This window comes from Mesoplodon bidens, assembly GCF_964165515.1.
Source record: "Mesoplodon bidens genome assembly, chromosome: 12".
NCBI classification, from domain to species: domain Eukaryota; kingdom Metazoa; phylum Chordata; class Mammalia; order Artiodactyla; family Ziphiidae; genus Mesoplodon; species Mesoplodon bidens.
In genome coordinates, this window is record NC_138168.1 from 69,068,075 (window position 1) to 69,080,836 (window position 12,762).

General features: G+C 44.7%; 1 protein-coding gene across 1 annotated transcript in view; it reads left to right on the top strand.

Annotated features, from left to right (window-relative positions):
- ECT2L (epithelial cell transforming 2 like) overlaps positions 1 to 12,762 on the top strand; it is a gene marked incomplete at its 5' end in the record, with an annotated part of 64,393 nt that overhangs the window by 35,020 nt on the left and 16,611 nt on the right. Inside the window, 6 exon segments of the mRNA XM_081250499.1 lie at positions 463 to 588; positions 6,048 to 6,218; positions 7,950 to 8,144; positions 9,833 to 9,906; positions 10,005 to 10,102; positions 10,105 to 10,160. Coding sequence (XP_081106625.1) covers positions 463 to 588; positions 6,048 to 6,218; positions 7,950 to 8,144; positions 9,833 to 9,906; positions 10,005 to 10,102; positions 10,105 to 10,160 — 720 coding nt within the window.

The window sequence follows — 12,762 nt, forward strand, 5'->3', positions numbered from 1 at the left end:
AAAAAAATATATATATATATAACCTTGTATGATATAATTTTGGTGGTGTTCAAACCTACAGTCAGAGAGGCAACCAAATTTGGGAGTCTCACAGGGTGTTTTCCCCGGGAATTTTGCTGCTGGAGCCTCTCCCCCAGACCTTCTTTTTCCTGTAAGACATAAGAGTTGTCCTGTCCCCTTTCCTCATCTGGCTAAAAAGTGTGGGCCACTTTGCTTCTGAAGATCTTGAGACCCTCCCACAAGATCTTGGCATCCTAACTGAACTGTGACCATAAGCTGAGAACCAAGATTAACTGGAAAGCTCCATTTACTGACTCTAATTGAATAACAGTTACTTTGTTTTCTGGACTTGCAAATTAATTAGGTAGAGAGATGAAAACGCTACTTAAAAAATGTGTTTTCTGCTGCACTTTTGTTGACCTGTATTTGAAATAGAAATTTTCTTGGGGGGGGATTTTTTAGGACAACCCTCTGGAATTTTTGTCATATTTTCTGCTGAAGAAATGTAGTAAAAAGAGCAAAGACTTTGAAGGAAATGTTATTCTGACAAAATGTGACCCAAAGGCAACATGCAATTTACTCATGAAGGTAAAGTTTCTGCTGCATTTTTATGCCATTGCTTCACTGTACAGTTAGACACATGTGCTTAAGAAATTCATAAACAAAAATGATAATTCTACCTGGAAAGCTTTCACCTTGTCATTTCTCGTAAGAAGTTCCTTTTCATGGATTATTATTTAAAAAGTATGCTTTGTAGTTTCACAATGTGAGTAACATCTAAGCCACTTACAAGCATACGTGGCATCACACTGACGGGGGTAAAAATAGTTGGCTTTTGGGGGAAGAACTGGATACTCGCATTCTGCCCAACATAACCTAAAAAAATTTTTTTTTCATCTGTGGCCCAGGACACTTTTTTGGTGAAACTAAAAATGGTTCTTCTTTTTTTTTTTTTTTAATTTAAGCTGAGATTCAAATTCATAAAAGTAAAAAAGTGGGTTTGAAGCTAATTCTTTTTGCCAGTACTATATTCAGAATCCGTACATTCTTGGTTAAGTGAAATAATCTGGATTCAGGAAACACTGAAAATTGCATCATCATTCAGAGAGCTGATTTCTATGAAAATGTCATTTCATGCCCATTGAAAAAGCACCTATCTGTGATGACTGAAGGCTTGGATGCCACCCCCAACACAAAGTCACCACGGACAGTGTTAGGAGGAATAGACTTGTGAGTTCCCCCAGCAGGCAAATTGTGTGTTGCCCAATTAACCTGATATTCTGGAAGTCTTTGTCCACCTGGCTTTAGAGGACAGCACAGTACAGGGAGGGGCAAACAGGGTGGACCGCTGGAGGCAGCGTCCCCTCTGCCAGACTTGCTCAGCAGGACGAAAGGCCTGCAGTTATTCAGCCCCCACCCTCTGTCATTAGCAGACTGTGCGCCTTAGCGGCCCCTCCTCCCCTTGAAGTGGCTTATTCTTCCCAACCACAAGCATCCTCCCCGAGAGGAGTCTTAATAAACACATTTGCAGGGACATCTAACCCTTTAGAGGTCAGAGCCCTGCTTCCCTGATGCCCCACCCCGAAATCTCTCTCTTCAGGAAACGCTCATGGACTATGTATTCATCAGGGTTCTCCAGAGAAGCAGAACCAATAGGATGTGAGTGTATATATAGAGAAAGAGATTTGTTATAAGGAATTGGCTCATGCAGTTATGGAGGCTGCCAAGTTCTAAGATCTGCAGCGTGAGTCAGTGAGCTGGAGACTAGGAGAGCTAACAGAATAGCTCCAGTCCAAAGGCAAGGCAGGCTAGAGACCCAGGAAGAGCTGATGTTTCAGTTAAAATACAAAGGCAGGGAAAAGCCAATGTCCCAGTCTGAAGGCTACCAGGTAGGAGGAATTTTCTCTTACTTGCAAGAGGGTCAGCCTTTTTGTTCCATTCAGGCCTTCAACTGATTGGATGAGGCCCATCCACGTTAGAGAGGACAATCTGCTTTAGTCAGTCTCCTGATTTAAGTGTTAATCTCATCCAAAAACATCTTAGCAGACATACCCAGGATAATGTTTGGCCAACATTTGGGCACTCTGTGGGCTGGTCAAGTTGGCATATAAAATTAACCATCACAAACCACTTCTCAGGCAGAGGTCAAGTCCCCAGCTTCTCAGTGCGGTTCCCTAAACACTTATAGGAACCAATCATGTGCTAGGCACAGTGCTAGCCCTGGGGATAGACATAAAATAAGACACAGCCTCTGCCTTTGAGGTGGATAAGACTGACACATACATAGATGGCACAGCATGATTAATGCCTCTTAGCAGAATGCACAGGAGGGGGTGGGGCACAAGGGCCGGCATCTAATCGAGATCCTCTTTCTGCTTCTCAGAGACCTTTTGCCTTGTTATGGTGGCCACTATTTCTTTGAGATTTCTGGGGATTATTCTCCCAGAAAGGTGGATGTAGTCTCCATCCCTCCTTCAGCCTGTGAAAACCTTTGAAAAATAGCACCCAGGGCTCCAGTACCACTCATTTCCCCTTGGTTCACTAAAGGGAATAATCAACATGTAACCACATCACACAGGTTCCAAATTATTCCAAAGTCCTTACAACATCTGGGTCATTCCTGACTCCCTGGAAACCTTACTGAAGTTCTTCCATCAACATTTATTCCTAAGAATGAAGCTGTCACCCTCAACCATGGACATACAGGCCCCAGAAATGCCCCTCTTTGGAGCAGGATAGCTTGAAGAAAGCACTATAAGTGCCTCTTCTTGTGAAGTGTTCATTTTACATCTGAAAGACCTTACTATTGTTGAGAACAATTTCTGGAATCTCTGACCCCTAAAAGAATGGTCACCTAGAACATTTCCTCTCAAGGATACTTTCATTCTTTCTACTGCCAAAAAAAACCCCACACTGAATTAAGTCTTTTCAACCTAATCATCTAATCACTTTAATAAAATGATGCAGAAAGTTTGGGCTTAAAGTTGCCTCCATGCTGGAAATTAGGCCTGCTCTTGTTACATCGTCTGCCTGTAATAAAACTACAGAGATGTGAAACACCTTAATGCCTAGGAATGTCTTTGATATCTTCCTTTTTCAAAATCAAATCAGAAAAAAATAGGTGTTAGATTCTTATTTGGTTCTCTGTTATACACTTGAGAGCTTGTGCATGATGCCCACGAAACAAATTTGGGGACCCTAGGAAGGAAAACCACAGATTAAACGTAGGTGCTGAATTCAGATAAAATAGAGAAGCTGAGTATCTCCACACCTTGGGGTTTATTTTTAAAAGTGTAGATACTCATCCAGAAGAGCACACAGACTCTCAGCCATAGGAGTGGAAAGTAATGCCTTCTTCTGAGACAATTGTTTTAAAGACCCTTCCACAGGGGCTTGTGTAAGAGGGCTTGTCTGCCAAATCCAGGACCAAATACACACACACACACACACACACGTATATACATATAGATAGATACATATATAGCTCACTCAATCTATCTATCTATCTATCTATCTATCTATCTATCTATCTATCTATCATCTTGCTGCCTAGTCAGTAGTTAACTCCTGGCCTTGATATGCCTATAGTGTTTACACTGATACTATACAACCACAGTGATGAGTCACAGCAAGAATCATAGTTGTTCTTGACCACGACATATGACATAGTTGTACCTGTCATTTTCACAACTATTTCTGGTCCCTAATTCAGGCAGCCAAGTGTTTTCTGGGAGAAGCACCAGCAATAACTAGGATGTTAGCAATAACTAAGACCCTAGAGGAAAATTCCTAACATGTGATCCAGGGTCTCCCTTACGGGTCATGGACAGAGCCAAGGCAAAGGCCCAGCAACTCCAAATAATTGTTTTCTTAAAAATGTGCAGGGCTGGGCTTCCCTGGTGGCGCAGTGGTTGAGGGTCCGCCCGCCGATGCAGGGGACACGGGTTCGTGCCCCGGTCCGGGAGGATCCCACGTGCCGCGGAGCGGCTGGGCCTGTGAGCCATGGCTTCTGGGCCTGTGCGTCCGGAGCCTGTGCTCCGCAACGGGAGAGGCCACAGCAGTGAGAAGCCCACGTAATGCAAAAAAAAAAAAAAAAAAAAAAATGTGCAGGGCTTCCCTGGTGGTGCAGTGGTTGAGAGTCCGCCTGCCGATGCAGGGGACATGGGTTCGTGCCCCAGTCCGGGAAGATCCCACATGCCGCGGAGCGGCTGGGCCCGTGAGCCATGGCCGCTGAGCCTGCGCATCCGGAGCCTGTGCTCCGCAATGGGAGAGGCCACAACAGTGAGAGGCCCGCGTACCACAAAAAAAAAAAGTGCAAAATTTGCTGCCCCTGTTACTTAATCCAAATTCATCCCTAAAAACAAAGAGCGGATGGTATCTTAACCAAAAAATAGACTCTAAAAATCCTAATAATTAGATGGATAATATAAAATGAGAGAACTCACTGTTTTTAGGTTCAAACACAATTACTGTGTCAAACTGATTTCCTAGCCACAGAGAAAAATTTACATTTAAAAAATAGCTGTTGCTGGAAATTCCCTGGCGGTCCAGTGGTTAGGACCCTGCACTGCCACTGCAGGAGGCCCAGGTTCGATCCCTGGTCAGGGAACTAAGATCCTGCAAGACACTCAGCATGGCCAAAAAGTAAATAAATAAAAAATTTAAAAAGCTGTTGCTGAGCCAGAGGTGAAACAAAGCCCCAGTATGAGCAAGCAGGTTCTAGGATAGCCAGGGTCGTCTAGGAGTCCACTCCTGAAGTTTAATGCCTGAGCACTCATGGGAGCCTGTACAAAAAGATGATATCCCAGATAAGGGGGCCTCCCTCGTCTGTGGGATCCACAATCCGATCTGTACTGCTTGGGTTCTCTTAACCTCGGCCAGGCAAGTTGAGTTTCATTTTCATTTTACGCCTGCAACCACGTCTACCTACACAACTACGGGTGTCACCCTGACTGGTTGAAGTTATCATTTCTCCATATAAATTATCAGCACTATAATTTATTTTGAAAGAAGAGAGTGTTCCATGCATAGAAATTATTGTGTCAAAATTCAAAGTAGATTTAAGTATAAATACATGCCAGGCCGCTATGGGTCAGCCCCGAATGAGGAAGACAAAGGACATGGCAGAAAGGCTCTGTGGGGCAGCTGTGCAAGCGCTCAGGCTCAGGCGCTGGCTGGCTGTGTGCAGTTCCAGGACCAGGGGTCTTATACAAAGGCTTCAGGCAGCCATAAGGGATGGCTGCAGGTACAAAATAAAAACTTGTTTTTGCCTGAGTAGAGTAAGGCAAAAGGAGTCTTGCTTATAAATTGGTGTTTTTCTTTCAGTCTCCCTCCTACATATCAATGGGTTGCTATAGGTAGTTTCATCTTTGACTAGCAAGGGCAGCAGTAGTGGCCATTAGTTATGATACGCCTCAGCACAAACGTGGGACCATTGCTGGGGTGGACCCTGGGATGCTGCAGGCCGAAGGGGGGGCTTTTTTTTTTTTAATGTGCTAAATTATATGGAAGCCAAAAGAACAACTAACAAGGCAAAGTGAAGAAATAATAAGCCATAGTTAATGTGGAAACAGATCTAGAAATGGCATGTGAATGACTTCTGACGCTTTTTCACGAGGTGAACAAAGAGGTGAATTTTATAAAGTACTGTGAGCTTTTGCTTCTGGCGGCTTAAAAGCAAGATAACTTATTTGTACTCTGCTACCTGGTGAGAGAGCAGAGCTGAGGCAGAGGCCTGGTCCCAGGCACCAGGGAGGAGCAGCTCGAGAGCAGAATCCCTCTCCTGACTCCAGGGGAATGGGAGCTGCACTGAATTTAGTTTCTCAACTATCATGCAGTTCCTAGGAAGCAAACGGTTATTATTTTTTTAACGTAAAATTTAAAAGAGAGGCATCAAATTTGTCGAGTGCTTAATTCATTGTGTCTCAGGGCCACTATGGTTATGGCTGCAGGGCAGAGCTTCTGAAGCCTCAGGGGGCTTGGCGCTGACTGGGCAGTTAGACACCCAGGGCCCGCCCCAGATAACCAAGTCTGCATTTAATCCTCAGGAAAGAAATGTTATAGAAGATAATCCTCAGGACACAAAATCAAGCCTCAGCAAAAACGGTCCAAAGTTTGAGTTGCTGGTTGAGTTGGTAAGCCAATTATCACATAATAAGAATTTTCTATTTGTTTTGCTCCTGACCAAAAAAAAAAAAAAAGCTTCAACGTTTATTCTGGTTCGTTCTTCCTTTTTTCTTGAAGGTTTCTCTTAGGGGGAAAGAACCCTCCAAATATAACTGGGGGAAATCCAGCCAGTAGATTTTTCTTTTGAATAAATCCTGCTCTAAAAAGAAGTTGAGCCAAGAGGATGGACGTGTCCTCGGCAAGAGCCATCTCTGTGCTACTCCTTGCTTTTCTGATAGGACACTAGGACGGCATTTAAAGAAATGGTACATGGGCGTGAAGGTTCACAGTGTTTAACCGCCCATCAGCTGTGGTCTGACTTCAAACGCTGAGTATAATCAGTATAACTTTTAGGGTTCTGTCTTTCCGTTTAGAAAGGGTAGTAGTGGGTGAAGCAGGTGCAGACAGGCAGAGGCTTGGTCCTGTGCGACAGTAACACACAGTGCATGCGTGCCGTCTAGCATTTCTGCAACACACATCCACATTTATTATCACGTTTCAACCTCAGAATCCTGTAAGTCAGGTGTTAGGACCCACGTTTTGCAGAGGAAGAAGTAAAGTCAGAAAACTTAAAGGATTTCCCTAAGGTTAGACAACAGGCAAAGAGAGAATCTTGAACCCTGCAGCGCGGAGCTCAGCCCCCAAGGCTCTTTCCCAGTCACACAACACCCAGGGCCGGTCCGCCTACAGTGGACGGTGCCGCCGCGGACCTCGCTGGCCCCGCGCTCACTCATCCCCAAACCCACCCCCAGGAACCACCAAGGAGGAGGGCATTTACATAGTGCAGTCATTACGATAGAATCTCACCCGACTATTGGTAATAACACTTGACAATGGTTTTAAGACAACAACAGAAGTTTTGACAGCTGAAACCTTAAGTCAAAATGATGATAAATTTTAGATAACTCCAGTATTTTAAAAATATGTAAATACACATAAAATATAATGTGGGCTGTAAACCAACTGCCAAGTGGGATATATAGATGTATTTTTTAACTCATTGGATATGTCTAAATAGGCATTATATACAGACCATGTGTTTGAAAGATAAAACTTAACCAAGAACAGTGCTTATAGTATTTCAAGCAGAATGAGTTGTCTGATTTTTCTCTTAAATTACTTTTACATTTTAATTTTAGTTCATGAAATCAGGGTTGACGTTTCAGGTGAAGATCACATGGCATTACACGTTAGTATTGTCCTATTTTATTTGGGGCAGTGTGGGGCAGACCTAGTGCTGGAGGGGAAAGAGGATATTGTGTTCTAGGAGTTTTAATCGTTCTAGGCTCAAGGCCATTAGATTTTAAAAAATTGAATACTGTAACTGTTTTCTATTGTAAAGATACTAATTTTACAACTTTTCAAAAGTACAAATATAAGGAAAAGAATTACCTAGTCCCAGTAAGGAAAATTAATTTCTCCATACATAAACATAGCACAGTTAATATCAGGATGTGGGATTTCTTTACACCAGTGTATGGCTTTTCCCTCTGCATTACAAAAACAGGATTTTGATATATAGAAAATATAGACCACCTGGCAACCTAATTACCCAGGAGTGGTGGGTTCACAGGTACTTTTCCCTAAACACGGAAAGAACAGCCTGAGTTTCGGTGAAAACTGGTGGAAGGTCTTCGGTGGAAGACCACCTGACTCAACCTGCTTCCTCACTTCCCATCTCCTCCTTTCCTGTCAAATCTGAACCGCTCAGTGTCAAGACAAAAGGATTTGACAAAAGCCCTGCCCTAAACGACTGACCATGAATTTATTTTTTAAGTTTATAGGTTGTCACTGGCCAATATTTCATGGCCAGGCTTTCCTCATATTGCAGGTGGTTTCTAGATGACTTGAGAGACAGACTACAGGAATGGGGCCCAGCTCACTGCGTGGGTGAAATATTCATAAAGTTTGGAAGCCAGTTGAACATATACACCAATTTCTTCAACAATTACCCTGTTATTCTGAAAACTATGGAGAAGGTAAAAGATTGAGTGACCATCCAGGCACTTATTAGCCCTTCTGAGCTTGAGAGGAAGTTTCATGTGTAACCCGAAGGACTAGAATTACCAGGAAAGACTTCTTCTCTACTCTTGGCTTCCAGATCTTCTCTGGTTTACTGTGAGCTCCTTGAGGACGGGGACCCTGACTTACCTAATTTTGTGTCGCTACGGGCTGGCACAGTGCTTGACACAGCAGCACCCTGGAACTGGTTGTGGGACTGAACTAATCCTCATGCAAACTGCCAGACGCCCACCTGTCCCAGTTACCCTGGGGCTCGGTTACAGGAACATGCTTCACAATGAGGCAGAAGCAAGACTGGTAACCCTGACTCCATGCTGCCACTACAGCCCTGGGCGGCCTTGGCGAGGCCAGCTGTCTCATGGAGAAATGGAATTCATAATCCACACATTGGAATAAAAACACTCAATGTGTGAAATCTCACGATGAATTAAGGAGTTCCTTTGTCTTACATTCCTGAGCGAGTGCATTATGAACAGTCGTCCCTGTTGTGACTCCTGCCATCCACTGTCTGAGCGGGAATATGCAGCTCCCGTCTATGCCCCTTGCTGCTCTTGTTGGGATTTCCTCTGATGGCAGTAGGATACCTCTCTTCCCTCCTCAGTTTACATCAAAAGGGTAGCAGGAGAGGCACCCTGTGACGTGGTGGTGCACTCTGCCACTGTCCCCACGTCCACTGTGGTCATGTCTACCTGTCTGCACTGAGGCCCTGAAGGGAAAGCCCGGGGCTGGGAGGTCTCTGGACGATTCCTGACCTCAGACATTGCCCCTTGCTGTCCTTCCTGCCCCACCTGGGGAGTTTAAACACTGCAGGACAACTCGATTATGTGAAAGTTGCATGAATAAATCAGTTTCGTAGAATGGACTTTTAGGACAAGAATTGGAACAAAGCATCACATATTATCACAGGCAAATTTGTGCCAACATTTTTATAGTTATGGATAATAATGTATCTATGTCACTAGCATGGGGGTGCATATAAGTAAGCACGCAATAAATGTTAGCTCTTAACATTTCTGAAATCAGTGACTATTTGACTTCTAGAAATTAGCATTACTGCCATCTGAGAAAAATGAGTTAACTTCCTGGGGGCTGTAATGGTGATGAATAATACCTTTTAAAACAGATATTAAGTACAGTGGAGCCCCTTTTTAATGTTGCTGTGGAAAACATGCTTAACAGCAGTATTACAGGTGAACCCATTAATAGTGTCTTACTATTAGGAAATGACCTTTATTGTGTGACAGGCACTTTAAGGATAGGATTCGCCCCCTCCCCACTCACTGCAAGGTTAGATATGATATCCATGAGAAAACTGAGGCTCAGAGAAGTTAAGTAACTTGACAAAGTCACATAGAATTAGATAGACTTAAATTAGAATTCTAATTCTAATCCAGGCCTACCTGCACGCAAAGCCCATTTTCAGTTTTCTATACTTATTAAGTTCAATGAATAGGGTTAGGTTTATGGTATAATTAAAACAGTATATTTAGGATATCAGTAGGCACCTATCATGTTAATAATACTGTGATTAGATGTAGATGTTGCCTTTCTGCTTTTGAGTGCTTCACAGATGGTGCTTGCCTGGTGGAATAGAATGCTTTAAAACTGTCTTATAGAGTTTTGACAATATAATGCTCACCTTTAGTGCAGAAAAATGATACCAGCAATCCGAGCTTTCCTGAAGAGGCCTGATAAGACCATTGTTACAAAGATGCTGAGGTAAGCTCTGAGGGAGAGAACAGCCGGGGCACCCCAAGTATGGGAGTTCTCTGGCCATCAGAAAGAGACCAGGGCTCCCTTGTCTGTGCCTCATACAGCCTTCCGGAGCTGCTTTTGTACCCATCCCGAAGGTCTGGAGAATATATTCATCTTCTCTATGCTCTGAGGCTTCACACTCCTGCAGAACATGTTGACCACGGGACTTGACCACTGCAATTGAAGTAATCAAAAAATACAGAGGTTACATATATCAGGTTGGCTGCTGCTAAGAGCCTGTGTCCTTTAAAAATGTTACAGTGCTTTTGTGCACTCTTAACTCAAAGATCCTGAAATACCTTATCCTCCTGGGGTATTCTTTACTTCAAAGTCTTTCATCCTTTTAATGTGAAATCATTGTATTCAGTGATTTTGAGCTCCGAGGGCACCTATTCTAAACCAAATCACATGAGACAATGTTTTCAGATACCGGTAGAAGTACAGTAAAATCTTTATTGATACAGACTTCCGGGTAAGATGGCGGAAGAGTAAGACGCGGAGATCACCTTCCTCCCCACAGATACACCAGAAATACAGCTACACGTGGAACAACTCCTACAGAACACCTACTGAACGCTGGCAGAAGACCCCAGACCTCTCAAAAGGCAAGAAACACCACACATACCTGGGTAGGGCAAAGCGGAGAGATCCCCACACAGAGGATTGGTGCCGAGCGGCACTCACCAGCCCGAGAGGCTTGTCTGCTCGCCCGCCGGGGCGCGCAGCGCTGGAAGCTGAGGCTCGGGCTTCGGTCAGAGCGCAGGGAGAGGACTGGGGCTGGCGGCAAGAACTCAGCCTGAAGGGGGCTAATGTGCCACAGCTAGCCGGGAGGGAGTCCGGGAAAACTCTGGAGCTGCCGAAGAGGCAAGAGACTTTTTCTTCCCTCTTGGTTTCCTGGTGCGTGAGGAGAGGGGATTAAGAGTGCTGCTTAAAGGGGCTCCACAGACGGGCGCGAGTCGCGACTGAAAGCGCGGAGCCCAGTAACGGGTGTGGGACGCTGGGGCTGCTGCTGCCGCCGCCAAGAAGCCTGTGTGCGAGCGCAGGTCACTGCCCACACCGCCCTTCCGGGAGCCTGTGCAGCCCGCCACTGCCGGGGTCCCGGGATCCAGGGGCGGCTTTCCTGGGAGAACGCACGGCGCGCCTCGGGCTGGTGCAACGTCACGCCGAACTCTGCCGCTGCAGGCTCGCCCCGCACTCCGTGCCCCTCCCTCCCGCCCGGCCTGAGTGAGCCAGAGTCCCCGAAGAGGCTGCTCCTTTAACCCTGTCCTGTCTGAGCGAAGAACAGACGCCCTCTGGCGACCTACACGCAGAGGCGGGGCCAAATCCAAAGCTGAGACCCAGGAGCTGTGAGAACAAAGAAGAGAAAGGGAAACCTCTCCCAGCAGCCTCAGAAGCAGCGGATTAAAGCTCCACAATCAACTTGATGTACCCTGCATCTGTGGAATACATGAATAGACAACACATCATCCCAAATTGAGGAGCCAGGAGTCAGTGCTGTGCCTCTGAGGTGGGAGAGCCAACTTCAGGACACTGGTCCACAAGAGACCTCCCAGCTCCACATAATATCAAACGGCAAAAATCTTCCAGAGATCTCCATCTCAACACCAGCACCCACCTTCACTCAACGACCAGCAAGCTACAGTGCTGGACACCCTAAGCCAAACAACTAGCAAGACAGGAACACAACGCCACCCATTAGCAGAGAGGTGGCCTAAAATCATAAAAAGTCCGCAGACACCCCAAAACACACCACCAGACGTGGACCTGCCCACCAGAAAGACAAGATCCAGCCTCATCCACCAGAACACAGGCACTAGTCCCTCCACCAGGAAGCCTACACAACCCACTAAACCAACCTTAGCCACTGGGGACAGACACCAAAAACAACGGGAACTACGAACCGGCAGCCTGCAAAAAGGAGACCCCAAACACAGTAACATAAGCAAAATGAGAAGACAGAAAAACACACAGCAGGAGAAGGAGCAAGATAAAAACCCACCAGATCTAACAAATGAAGAGGTAATAGGCAGTCTACCTGAAAAAGAATTCAGAATAATGATGGTAAAGATGATCCAAGATTCTATTTCCCAGATCCAAAATCTTGGAAATAGAATAGACAAAATGCAAGAAACAGTTAACAAGGACCTAGAAGAACTAAAGATGAATCAAGCATCAATTAAAAACACAATAAACGAAATAAAAAATACTCTAGATGGGATCAATAGCAGACTAACTGAGGCAGAAGACCGGATAAGTGAGGTGGAAGATAAAATAGTGGAAATAACTGCTGCAGAGCAAAATAAAGAAAAAAGAATGAAAAGAACAGAGGACAGTCTCAGAGACCTCTGGGACAACATTAAATGCACCAACATTCGAATTATAGGGGTTCCAGAAGAAGAAGAGAAAAAGAAAGGGACTGAGAAAATATTTGAAGAGATTATAGTTGAAAACTTCCCCAATATGGGAAAGGAAATAGTTAATCAAGTCCAGGAGGCACAGAGAGTCCCATACAGAATAAATCCAAGGAGAAATACGCCAAGACACATATTAATCAAACTGTCAAAAATTAAACACAAAGAAATCATATTAAAAGCAGCAAGGCAAAAACAACAAGTAACACACAAGGGAATCCCCATCAGGATAACAGCTGATCTCTCAGCAGAAACTCTACAAGCCAGAAGGGAGTGGCAGGACATAATTAAAGTGATGAAGGAGAAAAGCCTGCAACCAAGATTACTCTACCCAGCAAGGATCTCATTCAGATTTGATGGAGAAATTAAAACGTTTACAGACAAGCAAAAGCTGAGAGAGTTCAGCACC